The following is a 20,554-nucleotide window of genomic DNA, read 5'->3' on the forward strand; positions in this document are numbered from 1 at the left end:
CAGAAACACAAGTACATGACCGTTCCCACCACCCATGTTGTTTTGTTTGTTTTTCAATGACTTGGAATTTTATCTCTTCTCTCCCTTTTATAAGTGAAAGAAAATACATGCACTATGATGGTGAAAAGAAAATACATGCACAATGTGGTCAATGACTTAGCAAAACTGAAAACTTTATAATTATTAAATCCATATACCTTTTAATTAACTCCTTTAAGTAATCTTTCACATTTGCAATCAGACCCTTCCTTTATTTCAATTTAATTTAATCACATTATATAATAATTAATTTAATTAAATTACCATATTATATACCTCACCATTACTCACATTATATAATAATTTATTTTAATTTGATTTAAGAATCAAATATAAATATAACATACATAATAGAATTTTGGAATAATTTTAACAACAATTAGTTATAAATCAGTTCTAAGACATTTGTCACCTATTATATCTTGACATATCATGCTGATTTAATTTTGTAATCAAATTATTAATGGAACATTATAAAATTAAATAGATTCATAAAAATTATTAAGGACATTTCAATTAATATATACAACCAACCCATACGTCGTGATAAAAAACTAGTATATATATAAAGAATGAATGTAAATATTTTGAATTTCAAAATATTTATTTTTAATTATATTTTTTAAAATTAAATTTTAAATATGATTAAGTGGATCTCATTTTTAATATATATCTTTTATTAATTGTATTTAAAGTGAGTCCCATTTGTAAATTAAGTTTTAAATGTAATTGAGTCCCATTTTTATATATATACACGCAAACCATAAAAGAAGGAAGGAAATATATATGGAATCATTAAGTTCTAGGTTAGTTTTTTAATTACCAAGTATATTTAATGTAGATTCCATTTTTGAATTAATTTTGATAATAAATTATATTAATTAAGTAATATAATAAAATATATATTAATTTTTTTATTATCCATGTCTACTTTACGATTCATGTTCAAGTTTGTAACTAAATGTCGTCTTCAAAATTCAAACATGCATCTCCTCTTAGGAGTGCAATATATACCTTAGCATTGTCATTTTTAAAACAAGTAAGTATATTATTTTACCTCATTTTAACTAAGAAAAAAATAATTGTGTAATTTTTGGAAAACCGAAATTTGCTTCACCTCTATTTCATTTTTAATATTTTACAATATCAAAATAATAAAATATATATTTTATATTATTATCTATTTAGTTTTATAATTAAATTTAAATAAAAATATTTCAAAATTATTTAATTGAATATATTTACTATCCCTTCTAATTTTTTTTACATTTTCTTTAATTAAATCAATAAAACCATTATTTAATATACATTCACTTTAAATTCTTTTTCATATTTATTTTAATTAAATTAAATCAATCTATCAAATTTATGAAATAAAGATAACATCACTTTTATTTATTTAAATTATAAACTTTTTTATTTATTTCATGTTGTAATAACTCTTTCGAATTTTTTTATATAAACATGAATTATAATTTATTTCTAAATCATTTTAATATTATATATCTAAACTAAAAAAAAGCAATTTATGTTATTTTATTCTTTTTATAAAATTTTAAGCAAAAGACTTGAATTTAAAAAATTTGTTAATATATTTGGGAGATAAACATGTTTGGTTAACTTGAAAGGTAAAGAAATTCTGCTGATGATTGATCACACCATCGCCTACAATTGCTGCAGATTATTAGTAAACTTGAATTACAATTTTTGACCAATTTTATTTAATACCTTAATTTGTTATGCATTATTTATTACCCATTTTCAGGACCACGTGTAGTTTATAGAGGAAAATAAGATTTGGGCACATTACAAGTCAATCTTCTAAGATTTGCATCCATGGTCTTACTTCTATTAATTATATAAATTTATTGTGTTTTTATTTAAAATTTTCTTTTTCTTTTATATTTCTTTTATGTTGATACCAATAAATTAAAAGTTCTAAAATTACAGGGCTTGTAAACATTAACAAAAGAAGATCCGCAATAAGATATGTGGCAAGTTGATATCGACATGGACATATTACAAAATCAATAAAATAATTCTTATAAAACTCATCCAAACTTACTCATGTACGAGCCGAATGAACATATATAAAATCTAGGTATTTTTTCTACTTCATTAGCATCTACCTTTTTCATTACTCGAAATTTTTCACCGACTTAACGAGAATGTGTGGAAGTATAAGTTCCGACATCCTCCATCAGCTCACAAGTCCAACCTTCCATTATTCAATCCAACACTTAATAAAAATTAAATGTAGTACAGGATTAGCTAATTAATTATAAAAAGCAGAAAAGCTCTATGTGAGCATCATTTTATAAGCTCCATGTTATAATTAGACAGAATAATTATTAGCATCCTTTATAATTTATGTATGTATTTTTTTATTATTTTCAAATATGTACAAATATATATTATTATAAAAGAAATGACAGTGTATATATGTACGGGCCCATTAATTTATTGTATGCATCTCCCAGCAGAGCCCATATGATGAGCATGGTGATAATCATGTCTGCAAGATGTCCCTCAAAGTCATCAGTCATGCAATTTTATATCCCTCTCTTGTCTGTTGATTAGCTTTATCCTCCAAATTGAATGGTTAAGATTTGGTATCGGATTCCTACTTCATTACTTGGTCCCACTTATGCATAGTTTTCTCAATTTTTAAAAGAGTGGTGGTTAGAACTTTTTGTTAAGTAGCGTATTGTTATGGATTCAAATATTATCATTTCTTATCCCGTATTGCAATATCATGTTAGTTGTATACATGGACTTTGTTCGATTACAAGTTCTTAATTTGAATTACAAAAAACATGTTTAATTTGATTTTTCGAAAATCTAGGTTTGTTTAATTCGATTTTAGTGGGCTTCAAGGCCCATGGTATAATTTGTTGATAGGACCAAATCGAATTCTTGGGTTAGTGTGTGATTTGGGCCCATTTTATAGAATTTAAAACTTGTTGGGTTTTTATTTTAAATTTTTGTATTGGGCCTTTTATTTTGCAATATCTGATAAAGCCCATTTTATGGCTTTAAAACGCATTCAACCTTTTATATTGAATTCTTTGTTATATGATATCCCAATTTATATTATTTAAGATCTTATGGGCTTTTAATGTAAAGCCCATTTTGGTTTAATTCAAAGTATAATGGGGCCTTTGGTTTTTTATATATAGGCTGCCAGCCCATTCAATTTTTATTCCATTTTAGTACTCTCGTTTGATTGGTTGGTGTACTAATACGTCGAATAAGAATAAAGGGTAAACTATATAATTAGCCACTTTAAATAGGGCGTGTTTCTATTTTGGTCACCCCAATGTATTTTTTTCTATTAATTTAGTCATTTAAAAAAGGAAATTAATCAAAATTGTGGAGTTAAATAGTAACGGAAGACTAACAATGCATTTGTACAAAAAAAATTTTGGGTGACCAAAATAGGATCAACTTTTATTAGAGTGACTAAAGTAGAAATGCATCATTACTCTTCTGTTACCATTTAACGGTGAAGTGACAAATTTGATCAATTTCTATTTCGGGATCAAATTAACAAGAAAAAAATTTGGGTGACCAGAATAGGAACAACTGTTATTAGAGTGATTGATGGGTAGTTTATCCTAATTTTAGAGTGACTAAAGTAGAAATACATAGTTAGTCTTTTATTACCATTTAATGGTGAATTGATGAATTTGATCAATTTTTATTTTGGGACCAAATTAACAAGAAAAAGAAATTAAGTAACCAAAATAGGAACGATTTATATTTAGAGTGACTAATGAAAAATTTACCCAGAACAAAAATAACTATTTTGACTTTAAAAATCAATTTAAAAAACAAGCTTCACTTTAATAAGAAGAAGAAGAAGAAGAAGAAGAAGCTGACCCTAAAATTTCCCAAGTTTCTAGCGTAAGTCTTCGAAATTCTGAAGGGCTTTTGACTTTTTTCCAAATTCACCCAATTATGGCTGAAACCTTTACAAGTTTTAAAAATTGAAGGCCTAAGTGCAGAATTAGCATGTAAACCATACTACTTTTCTCATTTATGCTCTTAATTTTTTTTTTACAAAATTGATATCTAAATTATTAATTTAATTTAAATTGATCCAAAGAATACGATAATTAGGAAAAAACTTATTAATTTAATTTAATATAACAATTAGGAAAAAATTATACACAACATTTTATTTTTAATTGTATACACCACTATTAATGATAAGGTGACACACGACCTGTGTATTTTCTTTTCATAAAATAGATGAATTTGATAGTTAAAATTTTTAAATACTTGAAACTTGAAAGTAGAAAAAATGGTATATTTGAGGGCTAATTTTTCAGTTAAGCCAAAATCGAAATATATTACACATAGACTAACTTGAACTGCCGTGGAAAAAAAGGGGGTAAATGGCGGCGGCGGCGGCGTCGAGGGCAGTGTTGGTCTCACGGCCGGTAACGTTCGTAACTGGAAATGCCAAGAAGCTGGAAGAAGTGAAATCCATCTTGGGTCAATCCATCCCCTTCCAATCCCTCAAGATTGACCGTAATCTATTCTTCTACCACTCCATTTTCATTTCTTTTCTTTGATTTTATTCATAACTTTTTGCATTTTACTTGTTTAGTGCCTGAACTGCAAGGAGAACCGGAAGAAATATCCAAAGAAAAGGCTCGTTTGGCTGCTGTCCAGGTTTATATATTCTCATAAATCTTTGTATTTTGTAAAATGCCCTACTTTTTTAATGTTAAAGAAGTGAACTTTTTTATTTTTGGGTATGTGAAGGTGAATGGACCAGTCTTGGTTGAAGATACATGTCTTTGTTTCAATGCACTAAAGGGTCTTCCAGGTATTCATCATCTTCTATGTTTTTTTTCTTTTCTTTTCATTGTTTTGGTTTTCCTTAATGATTTTATCTTTGTTAAACTACTTGCAGGGCCATACATGTAAGCTCTCTTTTCATTCTAGTAGTTAAAATTCAAAAGGTATAAGCTTTCTTCTTATTTCCTAGAGAGAATTGATTGAAATGGATGGTATTGAACGTGTTTCTGGTATTTTGGTATTTGGAGAACTGAACCTATTAAGTTTATGATTATTCTGTGAGTATGAAATCTTGTTAGGCTTACTTGATAAAGCAAATGGTTATCCATTTTGAATAGATTCTTTGCATGTTCAGCCATTAATTGACTTCATTTAGTTATTGTTTTTGAGGGTCTTAAGATCACTTATTAATATAATCCCTTATCGATACAGGGCATGACTACTAGTCTCAATTGTAATAATCTTATTATTTTGTCTTCATTTTCTTAAAATTATAGGTTTAAGCTTAACCTTTGTTTTGTCATGATGCAACCAAAATTGCTTTACATGATTTTGAAAATGATATAGTTACATTATATTCTCTCTTTTTCTATGTTATATTGAGGTTCTTGTTTTATGTTTTCTAATTGTCATTATCTAATGTGTTCTGCAGCAAGTGGTTTTTGCAGAAGATTGGCCATGAAGGTTCTCTTCTGACAATACCCTCTTTCATTTCCTCTTTTTTAGAAATATCAATGACAAATTTAAGATGCTTCATATTCTCTCCTCTGATCTGTTTACTTCACTTTCTTACTTTTTCTAGGTTTGAATAACTTGTTGATGGCATACGAGGATAAGTCAGCTTATGCTTTATGTGCGTTTTCTTTTGCCCTTGGCCCTGATGTTGAACCTGTTACCTTTCTGGGGAAAACCCCGGTACGCATGCAAGATTATTTTCTGTTTTCTTCCCTTAACTCCTATCTTTCTAGTTCCATTTTGATGATGAAATGTCTAAATATGACCGCAACGAAGCACAAAGAAACTGGTTTGGACTGTACTAATTTACATTGTTAGGTCAATAAGACCAAAATGGTAAATTGATCAGAACGTGCTGGTCCATGTATAGTATTTTTTTTCTTAGTAATTTAAACATCTTTTGGACAATGAATGGAAGCAAAAACATGGACTAGGGAAAATGGTGGTGGGAGAGTGGTATTTCCGGTACTTCAGTCAGGGTATGAGTTGGCAGAGTTACATGGAATTTTTCCATTTCTAATTTATAAGAAATGTGTTGTTCTTGAAGATCGACATAGTGCTGCATTTATGTTAATGATTTCAGGGTCCATGAAATGCTGAATGATATATAAAGGATATTCTGCACTATCAACTAATTTATTTCATTCATATATAAGTGAGAATAAAATGGACATCCACAGTTTCCGTAAAATAGATTTTAAACTTGGACCACAATCTCCTCCTCCCCTGAGAGAATTTACCAGATAGTTGATCAGATGTTTCAAGCTAAGTCATTCAAACTCGGGTGTTAGTGTCAAAGTCAAACACCACTATGTGCTTGACACACAGGTGTAGAGTTATATCTAATATCTATGTCCAGATATGCTTTAGACACGGGTTTCAGACCTTGGTATCTTGAGAAAATATCAATATTAAGAGCAACATAGGCTTCGAGTAATTGAATTGTTTGTTACTCCTCTTTCCACTAAGTTTTATATACTGAGCTTCTTACATGATGCATGGTTTTGCTGCTTGACTAATCATATGCAACAAATTCAGGATGTTATGCAAACATGAAAATGTCAAATGACTTGTGTACAAAAAGAGCATTGAAACCCCAAGAAGAAAATAAATTTAAACGATAATTTGGTTATATGAATATATAACTCTCAAATCTGTGCAGAGTTTGAATTAAGTGAATTCTTGAATCAAGAGCATCTATTTTGGCTGCTCCTGAATTAAATAATGGTCAGCCACTTATGCCAATGACTTGTTTAATTGATTAGTATGTGCCATGTTTCCCTCAAGATTGAGATGATAATGCTGTCAACTGTACTGTGTTTTCAAAGTTGATCATTTCCTAGCTGAGAAATTTGTATTTTAAGAAACAGAAAGAGTAGAGATATAAAGGATCTAACAATGACCAAGACAGAAAGTTTTGTATATTGTTTACAAGCTTAAAGTCTTGTTTTTATTGAGGATATTGGTCAATACTATTATTAGTACGGCCAAGTTTTCCTGGAAGTAGTTGTGCGGATTTGCCCTTAAATTAATAATTAAGAAGCAAATGGGCTTGGAGACTTGCAAAACAAACTTGATGGTCACACTAGGGGTATCAAGTTGTTCTTGGCAGTTTATTTAAATTATGTCTAAGATTTGTGGTCACAGACGATTTTAACTGATGTTTATTTTTTGTTTACTTTTTGCTTGCACTTCCTTTATCTAGTTGTTGCGTGCATTTGTGATTGTTATGCCAATTATTGCAGTTATTGATAATATGACCGGAAAAAGCAAAGTTCCTGAGATATTTTGTTTTACTTTTTGGATGATTTATTAGGGTAAAATAGTTCCGGCCAGGGGACCCAATGACTTTGGATGGGATCCTATCTTTCAGCCTGACGGCTATGACCAAACGTAAGTCTGTTGTTTAATTTTTCTGTGTTGATTAATTATGATTTAATAATAATGTATTGTTTTCTGTAGTTATGCGGAGATGCCGAAGGAAGAGAAGAACAAGATTTCTCACCGGTCAAGGGCTCTTGATATGGTGAAATCCCACTTTGCCGAAGCAGGATACAATTTCAGCACCTCCAACTAAAGAGTGAGCCATATCTGTCTTTGTTGTTACCATTGAATGGTAGATTCTTAGACTGTTACAACCCTTCTCCACCATGTTCACTTCTGATTTCTATAAAGGGTATATCAGGAACAGTGGAAACAGTGAAAGCAAGTTTCTCGCATGGAAAACATTGAAGATTACATTTTATATAAATCTATATTCCTAGTGCTTAGTTTGGGAAAAAAAAATCTCTGGTATTAAAAATCATTGAGAACCGCAATCTTAACACCGTGAATTATAATTGAACGCCAGTTTCAGTTTTTTTTGAACAATTGAGTACTTCTCTACAAGTTGAAATGGATGTTCCTATATTGTCTACAAGTTGAAATGGATGTTCCTATATTGTCTTGAACTGTAATGGTTTATGGTTTAAACATCAATTACTGGATTTGTCTGCATTCACCTTAAATGATTTGGCTCATAAATATATTTTAGAACTTGATTTAAAAAAAAACCAAAAGGGATGAGTCTAGATTTACCTAGGATGTTTAGTTTTTGTGTCTGCTTGAAGATGAAATCATGATTTGGTTTTTGATGCCAATCAAAACTTGTCATTGCTGGTGGAGATACTGTGTTTATAGAATAGATTCATTTTGAATTTGGAAAAAGTTGGGATTCTGGATGAGAATGAGATCATATTTTGCATGCATAGTTAATTTCCATTACCTGTTTTTCCAGTTGACGGAAAGTAACTTTGTGATGGTGGATTGACTGCAACTAGAAACAAAGATATTTGATATTTTGATGGGTACCTAAATTCTAAAATAAAGAATGATCTTAATGAGGGTGGAAGGCATTGGTGAAGTGACAGAAGTAACATGAGCAAGTTGGGGGAATAGAAAGAGAATGGTGTTGTATGGTCCCATCCATCTTAATTTGCAAAACAATTTATCTCATCCCACATGGTTCAAGCAGACCACTGCATTTGGTGTCTCCTTCATCTTCCACGTGACTCTCCTTATTCACATTGAATCTCATTCTCAATTGTCGGACTTGGGCTTTTTTTTGCCACCACTACTCTTCCAATCACTTCTTTTCAGTTTCTATCAATGTTCTTTATGCTTCTTCTTTTTTCTTTTCTATGTTCCTCCCTGTATTTGTATTTCTTTAAATGCACCTTTACTCACATGGTTTATGTTTTCTTTACAAATATGGGTAAACTAAACTAGTGGGAGGCAGGAACAAGATGTTAACGAGAAGGGTGGTTGAAGTCTTATTGAAATTATTTATTACCTGTTTAATGCAATCGGTTGCACCATGGCTTTGTATCATTTGGTAAAAAGGTTAAGAGAATTAAAGTCATGATATTAACTAATTAATGGCTTTTAGGTCATGTGGGGGATGCTTGTCTGTCGGTGCCCACATGAAATAAAAATCACTAATGCATTTGCTTTGGGGAGAGCATGTTGATATCCAAGACAATTACTGAACCAAAAAGTGAAAGAAAAAGTGAAAGGGTAATGTAAAAGAAACATCAATGCTATTTGACTATAATGCATCATCATATTTCATCATCTGTAACAAAGTCTTTCAATAACTTGGAAGTTTGACATTCAGACACTTTTGCTTGTAATCTAGACACAATTTTTTTAAAAGGAAAAAAAATCACAAAATCATTCGAACCTATAAAGACCCAAAGGACCAAAGAGCATGTCGAAACCAAATGATGGTTTTAGAGAGGGAAACTGAACAATGACCCAGTAAAATACTTCATAAGGGGGGGGAAAAGGGGACAACGCTTCCGCACCTGCTCCTAGCACACATATACTTCCTTTTGGTTTGGGTTACTTGAGTTCAAGCTGAAGCAGGCCGAGGTTGAGAAAATAAAACAAATTGACAAACAGGATGAGTGAGTTGGCAGGACAAGACAAATATAATGACAATGTGTAAATTTGTACACTTCGTCAAAATATGTGATGAAGCAGGTTGAGGTAGATGGGGTGGAAAACAAACAGGGGATATATAGTATAAATGGATATTTGATTGGGGTAGGTAGTGCTTTAAATTTTTTTTTTTAAGAATCATGGAAAAAGGGGGAAAATCAAACAGATTGTAAAAAGGCTGATTTTCAGCCAATTTAATTGATTGGGGGAAAGATGGATAATACTAGCATTGCTTGCCTCTGCGGCAAGGAAGAGCACCAGCATTGGAAGTCATGGCTCCAACCATGGAAGAGGACTTGGCTCCCAAGCTTGAGGCCCTGGCATAGCTGGCTGAGGCTCCAGCTCCAGATGGTGTGAAGTAGGCACCGTTCAGTAACAAGTCTCCTTCTGACCTCCAATTCCAGCTCTTCCACTGCCCTTCAGCTGTATCCACTCTCTTGGTAACCTGTTCAAGTTCAATCAATATCATTAAATGATCAAGGATTGTGAATCTCAATCAATTGAAAATGAACGAATGAGAGACCGAGATAAATCATACCTCCTTTGCAAATGGGTTGGTTGGAGCTGCATATCTGTTACCCTGGCTGTTGATGGTGGGGTTTGCACTTCCACCAATAGCATACATTTCCCAGTGAGTGTAGTCATTGTTCACCACATGGAAATATCCATGCCTACACCTGCATTAATCATAATCCAATCCAATTCATAGATTACATTTCATTTTTTGATTTCCACTGATAACAAAAGGCCTTTATTGTGAAAGGTTTAATTAATTGATGCACTACCTTGGCATTCTCTGGATAAGTCCCTCTCCGAAATGGTTGTAGGCAATGGTCACTTGCATTTGCTTGTCCCTTGTGTAGGAGTCACTGTGCCCTAGCAACATCACCTACATTTAATCACAGATCCGGAACAGTTAGCTTTACCATTAATAAGAATGCTTTGCATAGAACTCTAGCTACAAAGAGAAATATGCAGCAAATTTTACCTCATTGTGGTGGGTCATGTGGTTGTTGGAGATGGTAATGGCAGTTGAGCCCATGACAGCATCAACAAGACCATCAGCACAATTAGAGAGAGAATTGTGATCAACCCAAATGTGGCTTGAACCGAAGATGGAGATTGCATCGCCATCAGCCATTGTCCTCCACCCAAAGTGAGACGGTGAGCTTCTCACCATAGCATTGCCAGTAGGCTTACAGTCATGAATATGAAGACCATGAATGATCACATTGGTAACATACTGGATGGTGATACATGCCCCATTAGCAATATGGACATTCACCCCACGACCATCAATGGTCTTAAAACTGTTCATAATCAGCTCCTGCTTCAACCGAATAACCATGTCCCTCTTGAACACAATCCAAAGAGGCTCGTCCTGGATCACAGCATGACGCAAGGTACCAGGTTTGGGGTTAACAGGGTCATCATCATTAGGGTCAGTGACAACATAGAAACGTCCATCACGCCCACCAATTGCATTCCTTCCAAAACCAATGCCACAATCAGCAAGTCTCTTCCGGTTCTTCTGCCAGTTTGGGTCACAACGCCAGCAATCATCAATGGGGTTTCCTGTTCCGCATGTGAAGAACCCCAACTTCCTTCTTTCAGTCACATTGCGAATGTTCCTGCCATCATATCAAATGTGCATGCATGCATTTAGGCATTATTATCAAATGTTACTATTAACGGTAACATGCAATAAAATCACAACTTATCATAATCTAGGAATTCGCAGCTGTAAAAAATTATTGTCGGTGGGGATAAATTGAACCCCACTTTCCATATCAGCTCCTACAGTCCCGAGGGCCATAATCAGATCCCAATATAGTTAAGGTAGTGCACAAAGAGACAAAGGGTGTAGTATAAATTGTCACTCATCGAGGACAATAAAGTCATTCCAAATTAACGGGTATGGATATGTTTTAGCTATTGTCCTTTTACAACGAACAGGTAAAAGCTGTTATTTCCAAAAGAAAGGAAATTGCACTTAAAAGAGGCAAAAAAAAAAAAAAACTACAAAGAATCTATAAATTTAAGAAGTTAGACACACAAGAAAATCCTTTACCCAAATTTTGTTTTTCTCCAAAATTATAAGTCAAAGAAAAAAAGAAAATGGCTTCCACTGTTTCCATTCTTAAGACTATTACAAGCATTTAGACTTTTACATTTATAACATAATGGTTAAAAAGAATTAGGAAGACAAACAAAAGATAGTAAATTGAAAATGGGTAAAATAAAAGTAGGTTGTTAATCATGATTTATGGGAGAAGTATGAATGATGGAATTTGCTTGAATAGACAAACAAACGTGCATCTACAGTAATGTGATGCAACGCAACTTTAACTATAATAAAATAAGTGATTAAAACTACCCAAAAAATAAAAGTTGTAAATTTGGACAATTTAATTGAATAAGCATGTGAAAATATTGGACCCTCAAAGTACGTGTAAACAAATTGAAGAATTGGATTGGTTACAGAATGAGAGCGAGAAAAAGACAGTAATAACATGAAAGGGGTAAAACAAAAGCATGAAAAAAAAATGTCATGATCAAAGTAAAAATGTAACAGATTTTGATTGATGATATGAAAATCCTCGTATCACTCGCTAATAAAAAATTACTAATACTTATTATATTTTTATTTTAATAACTTATAACTTAAAAAATGGGTTCCCTTGATAGAAAACAAACGAGGGTAAATGCTACAAATCTACAACTGCTACCATAATAAATTTGTGTCTTGTGAACTATTTACTCTCCTACCCACCAAAATATAAAAAAATAAAAAACCCAAATCACCTTCCCTAAAATTTACTTTTAATCGAAAGAAATATTACTTTCTTATTTACTTCGAATTTTATATAAATAAAAGTAATGTAAAAAAAAGAATAAAAAAGAGAGACTCACATGTCAATGATGGATTCCACCTCGGCTGCTACAGCCTCTGGGTCAGGAACGGCATGCTCGTTAAGTGGCTCGACCTCCTCTGACCTGAAAATCAGCCATATAAAACTCATTAACGGAAACCCAGTAAATAAATAAAAATAATGTAATTGTTATTAATGTTTCCATTGATGAAAAGACACGTGTCGGTTCCTAAATGCGAGTACAACAGTAGATATAAAAACAACAGCAAGTACACACTGCTCAAAGGGAGCTGTACGCCAAAACTCCCAAAACCGTTAAAAGATGGGTGGAAAAGGAAACCGCGAGGGAACCGTCGGCGAGGATTATTGAAATGACCAAAATGCACTTCGGCATTTCGTTTTTTTTTTTTTTTCTTGTAAGAGGAGGGTAATTCTGGTTATCTGACCAAAGAAAGGAAGAATGTAGCGTGGAATAAACGGTTAAGATCCAAGGATCTGGATCTAAGCAGCTGGGATCTTAAATTTATTGTTAGAATGGATAAAAGAATAACCGCTCCTATTATCCAACGGTCCAAACGGGAAACGTAAATTAAAAGGACAAAACTAACGGCTAAGATCATCAGTTTTTTTTTAACAGAAAAGCAAAGGCTAGTGTTTTGAGCTCTGCAGTGCATTTTACCTAGCTGCCATTGTGGAGTTCTTTGAGCTCTGCACCTTCTCTGTTTCCACATTGCTGTAAAAGTGACAAAGGAAAAATAAAAAAAACAGTTAAATAGAGAAAATGCAACAAATGAAGAAAAAAGAGGTTTTATATATTTTCTGCAGTGGAGAGACATTTTCAGTTTACATTAAAAAAGGATAGTGAGATCTCATTTTTATACATGTTAAGGTGTGTAAATGTGAAGAATGGAGACGTTAAAAACAAAAATCCAGTTCCATTTTAGCGATTGAGATTGATTTTCCAAGTGTAGATTTCAAGATCTAGCCAATGGAAAATTTCACTTAATTTGAATTATTACTCTAATATTTCATTAAAACAGGGAAAAAGGGGGGAAACAAGATTTTTGTTCTGGGACTCTGTTTTTACCAAAATGAAAAAAAAGGAAGCTTCAGAATTGAAGTTGAAGAGAGAAAAAGAGAGTGAATGTCTTTAGAGAGAAACCTGGAAACGTTGCCGGTCCGTACAGTAGCCATTGCGGCAACAAGAAGCAAAAACAGAAGAGCTAAAGAAGCGAAAGCCCAGTTGTTTGAAACCGCCATTGTAACTTTCTCAGCTTCTTCGGTACTCAAAAACTTTCTCTCTACCCAAACAGGCAACTCAAAACAAGAAAAGAAAATAAACAGGAAAAAGCTGAGAAAAGAAAAAGTAGTAGAAGAAGAAGCACGGAGAGTCTCTGGGTACAAGCTCCAAGGAAACGGTTTTTTATAGAGCCACGAGCAAAACGAAAAAAAGAAGAAACGACGTCGTCATTTACCTGTAATTACAAAACGAGAGCGTTTTCACTTTTCAGGCTAGGTTTTGCTTTAACCAATGAACCTAGTTACCTAACCGTCACTAACTGTCTCTCGTTCCCTTCCGAGATCCCTTTCTTTAAGTCACGTGCCATTTAACCGCGGTTAAACAAAAGTTCAATTTCACTATTTAACCGTGGTGAAAATGCCACATCAGATTATATTACAGTGGCCGTACGGAGGGAAAGGAGGGAGCAGAATATCACGGTTTCCTGCTGATTTTCCGGTTTTGAATATTAGTTTATTTTTCATAAAATAATAAATAAAAACGAAATTTATTATATTTTTAATAGTGAAAATTTTTAATTGGGATATTGGTGGAATTGAATTACGTGTTGCGCCAATCACGGCCTTTGAAAACAGAGGAAAATGGAGTCCATTACAAGATTGAAAGTAAAACGCGGTACGAAATTGGGAAATTAATTCCTTTTCGGATTCTCAAATTCACATGGCTGTTGTTAGATACAATAATGAGCTCCTGGTTTGTTATAGTATCCCAGAAATTAATGACCTTGTTTGGTTAGCGTTGAAATATTATCCCAGAAAAAATATATTAATGTAACTGAAAATTAGTATATTTAAAAAATTGGATTCATCAGTTTAATGTTAATGAGGCCATTAATTGAAAATTCTAAATATATCCAAATAAAAGGAAAAATGAGCGAATTTTTCATAGAGGCAACAATTAGAGGTGCTCTGGACCGGGCGGCCCGGCCCAATGGCCCGCCTGAAATACGGGAGGTTTGGGTAAAAATATAGGCCCAAAATATGGGCTTGGGCAAAAAAATGAGGCCCGTTTAGAAAATGGGCCGGGCCTCGGGCACCACTTTTTTGGCCCGGCCCGGCCCGGCCCGATATAATAAATATATTTATTTTTTAAATTTTTTAAAATACTTATTATTATTATTTTTAATTTTAAAATACTTTTTAAATTTTTTTATTTTTAAAATAAATTTTTGGTATTTATTAAAAAATGGGTCGGGCCAAATTTTTTTATGGGCCCGGCCCATGAGCACCTCTAGTAACAATAGAAGTGTAATTGAACCAAGCTTGTATCGATAAACTCGAGCTCAATCAAATATTTATTTTTAAGGTCAAGCTTGATTAATCTTATTTATCAATTTTCATGCTCAAGTTTGGCTCGATAATTAAACTCAAGTTTAATAATATATTCAAGGGTAATAATATAATTTAATAATATAAAAAAATTGAAATATATATTAAAATGAAAAGTTTGATAAGGGTTTCAAACCATTTGACTCGGGTGTACTGAGCTCAAATTCAGCTCATTAATTATTGAATTGAGTCTAAATTTTTCTAGTTGAACTTGAGTAATTTAGGAGTACAAATGTGTCATTTACACCTTAAAAATATTTTCCCCAGAAATGTTTTAGATTCTTAATTTGATAATATGTTTCTAATTATATAGTATTATGATTATATTTCAATTACAATTCTGCTCGTAAAAACATTCACATTTAGGTATAACAATAAAAGTGGAGTGAGGTTGGGTATTGCAAATATTTCGTGTCGAGCCCTCACCCCTTCTGTTTTCATGGACATAGGTACATTCATGGCATGTATGTGTGAGTACTAATACAGCCATTTATCCTTATTGGTAAAAAAAGTAATTAAATTCTTCTTCAGTCATAGAATTGAGGCCAAACAGATTACGGATCGGAATAGGAATGTCTAGCTATAATTATATTAATATGTGATTACATTTTAAGTTGCCATGCAAAATGGGGAAATAAAAAGCTTTATCGATGATGCCAGGAACTTGCATCATTCCAGGAAGGGAAATTACTCGCAGCAGCGAAACTGCTAAAAGAATATTATTTATATAAAACACATAAAATTTAATTAACATTAAATTTGATGCCATGAATCGAAATAAATAATAAAAATCAAAACATGAAATAAATAACATTATTTTAAATTTAACTCAATCTTTGGGGTTCTTTTTTCTACATATCTCTCTTATTTCTAATTATTTCACTTTATTATATATATAAATAATTGGTCAAATTTTGCTATTAATCCCTTAAGTGGTGGGTTTAGTCATATTTTAATTTGGATGAATTTTAGTCTTGTATTTTTTCAAAATTTAAAATTTCAATCTTGACTTGCACGGTTGTCGTTAAACCTGTTTGGTTAAATTCTGTTATTAATATCGTATTATGCGTAAAGTTTTAGATCTAGTTTATATTCTTCAATTTGGTCATTCTCAGCCCCAGTACTCTATTTTTTAAAAAAAAATTTCAGTCTTGATGCAAATGACAACCGTTACAACCATTATTCAACTTTTTTGGAGTAGTGTGTGATAGTCTGTTAGCCGCATAAAATCTTGAAAATGACAGAACTAGATGAATTTAACTGTTGGAACTTAAATTTCAAAATTCGAAAAGTGCATGAATTAAATCTACAACTTACGCATAATAATATAAGAGCTAATAAAAAAGTTTAACTTGAATAATATATTATTTATTAAATTCATTGACATAAATTTAGGGGTGAGCATTCGATCGAATCGAATCGAATCGAATCGAAAATTTTCGAGTTAATCGAGTTTTCGAATCTCATTTTATCATCCTAACTTTATTTGAAGTTTTCTCGAATCGAGTCGAGTGAGATGGAATTTGAATCGAATCGAATCGAATATATTTGTTCGAGTTAAATTTAAAAAAATAATTTTGGGTCCTTGTAACCATTGTCACCCATCGTAATAAAATTTGTCCACATTAATCAAATTTTTTATTAACTTTCATCACTTCATAATTTATTTATTAATTTTTTATATATTGGTTAGCTTCTTTGCTTGCTTAGTTGTTTCAATTATCTTCAGATTCTTGTCACTATGTATTTTAGAATTAAAAAATATATTAAATGTAAAAATATGATTTTTTAATAAAAGTTATTTTAAAAATAAAATGTGAAATTAATACCAATATAAAATTTTAACACGAATATTTTATGGCATAATTAATAATTCAATTTTAATATAAATATTCAATATGACTAAACAATTCAATAATATAAATAATATAAAATGTGAAATTTAATTTAATAATATAAATAGTAGATATAAATAAAATTATTACTATTTACGTTTAGTGATTTTTTGGATAATTTTGATTTTTATTTGAGAGTAAAGGGTGAGAAGTAAAAGTTTAGGGAAAAATAAAAGTTTTGGGGAATAAAAGTTTGAGGGAAAGTAAATAGGGGGAGTAAAATTTTGGAGGGAAAATATTAAAAAAAAATTGGAGGGGGGAGGGTTTGGGATAAATGGGAGGTGGGATGAGAAGGGAATAAAAGTTTTAGGGAAAAAGTGGGAGGGAGTAAAAATTTTGGGGGAAAATAAAAAGTTTTGAGGGTTTTTGGGAGTAAAATTTTGAGAAAAAATAAATGGGAGAGTAAAATTTTGGTGGGAAATGGATTTTGGGTAGATTGAGGGGTTAGGAGGGGAGGGGAGTAAAAGTTTTGGGGGGAAATGGGAAGGAGTAAAAGTTTTGAGGGAAAAGTAAAAAGGTTTGGGAGTTTGGGGTAAAAATGTAAAATATTATAGTTTGATATTCGAATTATTCGAGTTATTCGAATTCGAAAACTCAACTCGATTCGAACTCGAAGTTCGAAAAAAAATTCGAGTTGATTCGAATAACTCGAATAACTCGATTCGTTTAACTCGAAATTCGAATTTTTTTCGATTTTTTCGAGTCGAATCGAATTTTGCTCACCCCTAGACATAATAATGTATATGAAAAAAAAAAGCATTTCACTATTTTTCTTATTTCTAATGATTTTACTATTTATTTTGAAGGTAATTAGAGGAAAATTAGTTTATTTCAGCAATATTCTAATGGGAGTGTGATTTCTTTACGTGAATTTCTGCTACAACTGAAATATCTGAAATTCCACCATATATATGTATATGCGCAATAATTCGCAAATATTAATTACGAATTAATTATTATTTTCAAGTAGCAAATCTAGGTTTAGTTTTGGTCAGACTTAAACAATAGTCAAGTGGATTGGACCAACTGATTTTGATTATATGTTATTTAATCGGTGTTTAGGGATACAGATTAATATAATTAATTATAAACAATCAAAATAAAACGACTTAATAAGTACAAATTTCATTAAATTAAACAATTTTAATGTATGTTATGCAAATGAGTACATTATATTAAGGATCCCAAACCAAAATTAATTAAATGAAAACCAAAGCTTGCAAACATTCCGTGAACATTATTATATTTTCTAAATAAATAAAAAATCATGTCATATTTTCAATTACAATAATAAATCTCTATCCACCAAAATAACAATAATAAAGTTCTATATTTTAATAAAAATCAACTAATTTATTTTTAACAGTGTGTAACTTTAGTGGCGGAGTTAGATTTTTTTTGAAGGACCGAAACTAAATTGTATATTTTTATGATAGTAAAAATACAATTTCACCATTTTAATAGTCTATATCTTTATAATTTTTTAATGATTAAATTTAATTTTAATCATTTTTAGGGGGCCAAAGTGTAATTTTACCATTACTAATTTAAAATTTTGTAAACGATAAAGAGTCTAAATGGAAAATTTTTAATTTTAGGGGGACCTAAGGCCCCTGCCAGCCTCTCTAGCTTCAACATTGTGCATATTATTCCATAGACCATCTGATAGTCATATTGATACTCAAGATCAATCATTGACAGGTAACTTTTTTTTTATCTACATACTAATGGGGCAATGAATGTGAGTACGGGGTTGGCCTCTGTTGGCGGTGTGGTGCGAGACTAGTCCGCAGAGTGGATTGTTGGATTTAACCATGATTTAGGTGATTGCTCAATTTTTGACGTGGAGTTATGGGGCATATGGGACGGTTTACTTTTGTTACAAAAAGGGTGCCTGATAGGGCTTTGACTCAAACAGATTGCTTAGAGGTGGTTAAAGCTATTCAAGAAAGTTATTCCGTGTCCTCAAATTCGGCTTTGCTTCGGCGAATTCAGCAAATGCTACAAATCAGAAATCATTGTGTGATGAGGCATGTTATAGCCAAAATATCTTTTATTGGGAAAGAGGGTATGCATATGGTCTAATATGTGCTTAGGGAGTTAATTGACACTTTTAGGTAAGACGAGGCTTTAGGTGTTTCTGTTCACTTTAATTTGATATAATATTATCATGTTATTATCAAAAAAAAAAAAATATCTTTCACAATAAAAAATAAGTTATAATTTATAATCGTATAATACATTCAACAATCCAAAATTTGAGTCAAATAGGTAATCCAATCTCGTGAATGTTCCAAAATCCAGCCAAATTAGTCATTCTGGTCAAAATGAAAAAATATTTTCGTAAGATTGAATTCTGGGTATGTGTTATTTGTAGCAAAATCTTATTTCAAAATTCATAGTATTAATAATTCTGCTACCAAATTTATAATAAATGGGAAAAAAAGAGTCATAAAGAAATAGCAACTTATATGGACTTATCCAACACAATCAATTTATTAAATTATCAGTGAGAATCATTTCAATTTTGAGAAAATGAATAAAGAAAATTTGCATAATAATTTATTTAGCCCTCTAATTTTATAAAAAATTCATTTTAGTCATTCATTTAAATTTTAGTGTCTTTTAATCCTTAAACTTATCCTATTTCTCAAATCACCCCAAAATGGATAAAAAAAGTTAGTGTTTGTTCATTTTACTGACGTGGCATACATGTGGATTGCCACATGGATGCCGCATCAACAATTATTTTTCTTAAATTTAAGAATTCAAAAAATTATTAGAATTATTAAAAATGTATAAAAATTAAAAGAATTACAAATTAATTAATTGCTAATATAGCATATATGTGGACTGCCACGTTTCTATCTATTTTAGGACTAAAGGAGTTAAAAAATAAATAAAGAATTAAAACAAATTTTTATGAAAATAGAGGACTAAATAAATCATTAAAAATTCTTTAGGGCTTAATCCAGTTAAGTCATACAATTACTAAAGGTCGCATTTAATAAATTTTATATTCGAATTTTAGCATTGTATTTTTTAAACAATAGACTCTAAGATTGTTTCATATTTTATATAATTTTAAACTAATTTGATATTAAAATTTGTCACAATAATAAAATTCTAAATATTAAATACTGTATAGTATATGGTTATGTATCATCATTGCATTATTTTACATACAGATAAACATAACAAATACAGGAATATATTACAATTATATATTGTGACACCAATTCAGTTGGAAAAATATTAAATTTACCCTTATATTTATACTTGTAAATGTATTTTTATATTTTTACATTTTAATTAAAATCAATATAAATTTATATATATTGAGATATGAGCTCATGCCACCAACATTTATAAAATCTTTTCATTATCACTCTAATCAAAGTTTTATTTTAATGTTTTATATATTTCAATGTTGTTATACATATTGTTTTACCCACATTAGTTCTATATATTATATGTTATTTTTAAACCATATGTTCTAAATACGTGATTTTCACATCATACATTTGTAATAAAATTTCTAAAATTTTAATTTAATTTATGTTGAGTCATTTCAAGTTAATAATTCAAGTCATC

The 20,554-nt window shown here is 31.0% G+C and overlaps 2 protein-coding genes across 4 annotated transcripts; one reads left to right on the forward strand and one right to left on the reverse strand.

Annotated features, from left to right (window-relative positions):
- Positions 1-4,341: 4,341 nt before the first annotated feature.
- LOC105800346 (inosine triphosphate pyrophosphatase) lies at positions 4,342-8,952 on the forward strand. Of its 3 annotated transcripts, none has more exons than XM_012631418.2 (9): positions 4,342-4,575; positions 4,655-4,719; positions 4,813-4,876; positions 4,964-4,973; positions 5,501-5,532; positions 5,651-5,763; positions 7,400-7,476; positions 7,546-7,663; positions 8,360-8,952. In XM_012631418.2, exons 1-8 carry the CDS (start codon positions 4,440-4,442, stop codon positions 7,658-7,660), a joined length of 612 nt encoding a protein of 203 aa, XP_012486872.1. In that variant the 5' UTR covers positions 4,342-4,439; the 3' UTR covers positions 7,661-7,663; positions 8,360-8,952. The 3 variants fall into 3 exon arrangements, with proteins under 3 accessions (XP_012486872.1, XP_012486871.1, XP_012486870.1); XM_012631417.2 differs by lacking the exon at positions 8,360-8,952 and adding an exon at positions 7,759-8,002; XM_012631416.2 differs by lacking the exon at positions 8,360-8,952 and adding an exon at positions 7,769-8,002.
- A 192-nt stretch (positions 8,953-9,144) lies between these two features.
- LOC105800345 (probable pectate lyase 1) lies at positions 9,145-13,840 on the reverse strand. Its single transcript, XM_012631414.2, has 7 exons — positions 13,600-13,840; positions 13,117-13,170; positions 12,478-12,561; positions 10,553-11,195; positions 10,350-10,453; positions 10,103-10,241; positions 9,145-10,009 (listed from the first exon to the last, which is right to left on the reverse strand). Exons 1-7 carry the CDS (start codon positions 13,695-13,697, stop codon positions 9,788-9,790), a joined length of 1,344 nt encoding a protein of 447 aa, XP_012486868.1. The 5' UTR covers positions 13,698-13,840; the 3' UTR covers positions 9,145-9,787.
- Between the last annotated feature and the right edge of the window lie 6,714 nt (positions 13,841-20,554).

The sequence above is a fragment of the Gossypium raimondii genome, chromosome 9 (genome assembly GCF_025698545.1).
Source record: "Gossypium raimondii isolate GPD5lz chromosome 9, ASM2569854v1, whole genome shotgun sequence".
In the NCBI taxonomy this organism is placed as follows: domain Eukaryota; kingdom Viridiplantae; phylum Streptophyta; class Magnoliopsida; order Malvales; family Malvaceae; genus Gossypium; species Gossypium raimondii.

What these genes read in the sequence shown, in the direction of transcription:
- LOC105800346 (XM_012631418.2), top strand. Translation starts at nt 4,440, where the DNA reads ATGGCGGCGGCGGCGGCGTCGAGGGCAGTGTTGGTCTCACGGCCGGTA. An exon ending in GCAGAAGATTGGCCATGAAG is followed by an intron (nt 5,533 to 5,650) that starts GTTCTCTTCTGA and finishes TACTTTTTCTAG; the next exon opens with GTTTGAATAACTTGTTGATG. An exon ending in CCTGACGGCTATGACCAAAC is followed by an intron (nt 7,477 to 7,545) that starts GTAAGTCTGTTG and finishes TGTTTTCTGTAG; the next exon opens with TTATGCGGAGATGCCGAAGG.
- LOC105800345 (XM_012631414.2), bottom strand. Translation starts at nt 13,697, where the DNA reads ATGGCGGTTTCAAACAACTGGGCTTTCGCTTCTTTAGCTCTTCTGTTT. An exon ending in CGGACCGGCAACGTTTCCAG is followed by an intron (nt 13,171 to 13,599) that starts GTTTCTCTCTAA and finishes TCACTTTTACAG; the next exon opens with CAATGTGGAAACAGAGAAGG. An exon ending in ACATGACCCACCACAATGAG is followed by an intron (nt 10,454 to 10,552) that starts GTAAAATTTGCT and finishes GATTAAATGTAG; the next exon opens with GTGATGTTGCTAGGGCACAG.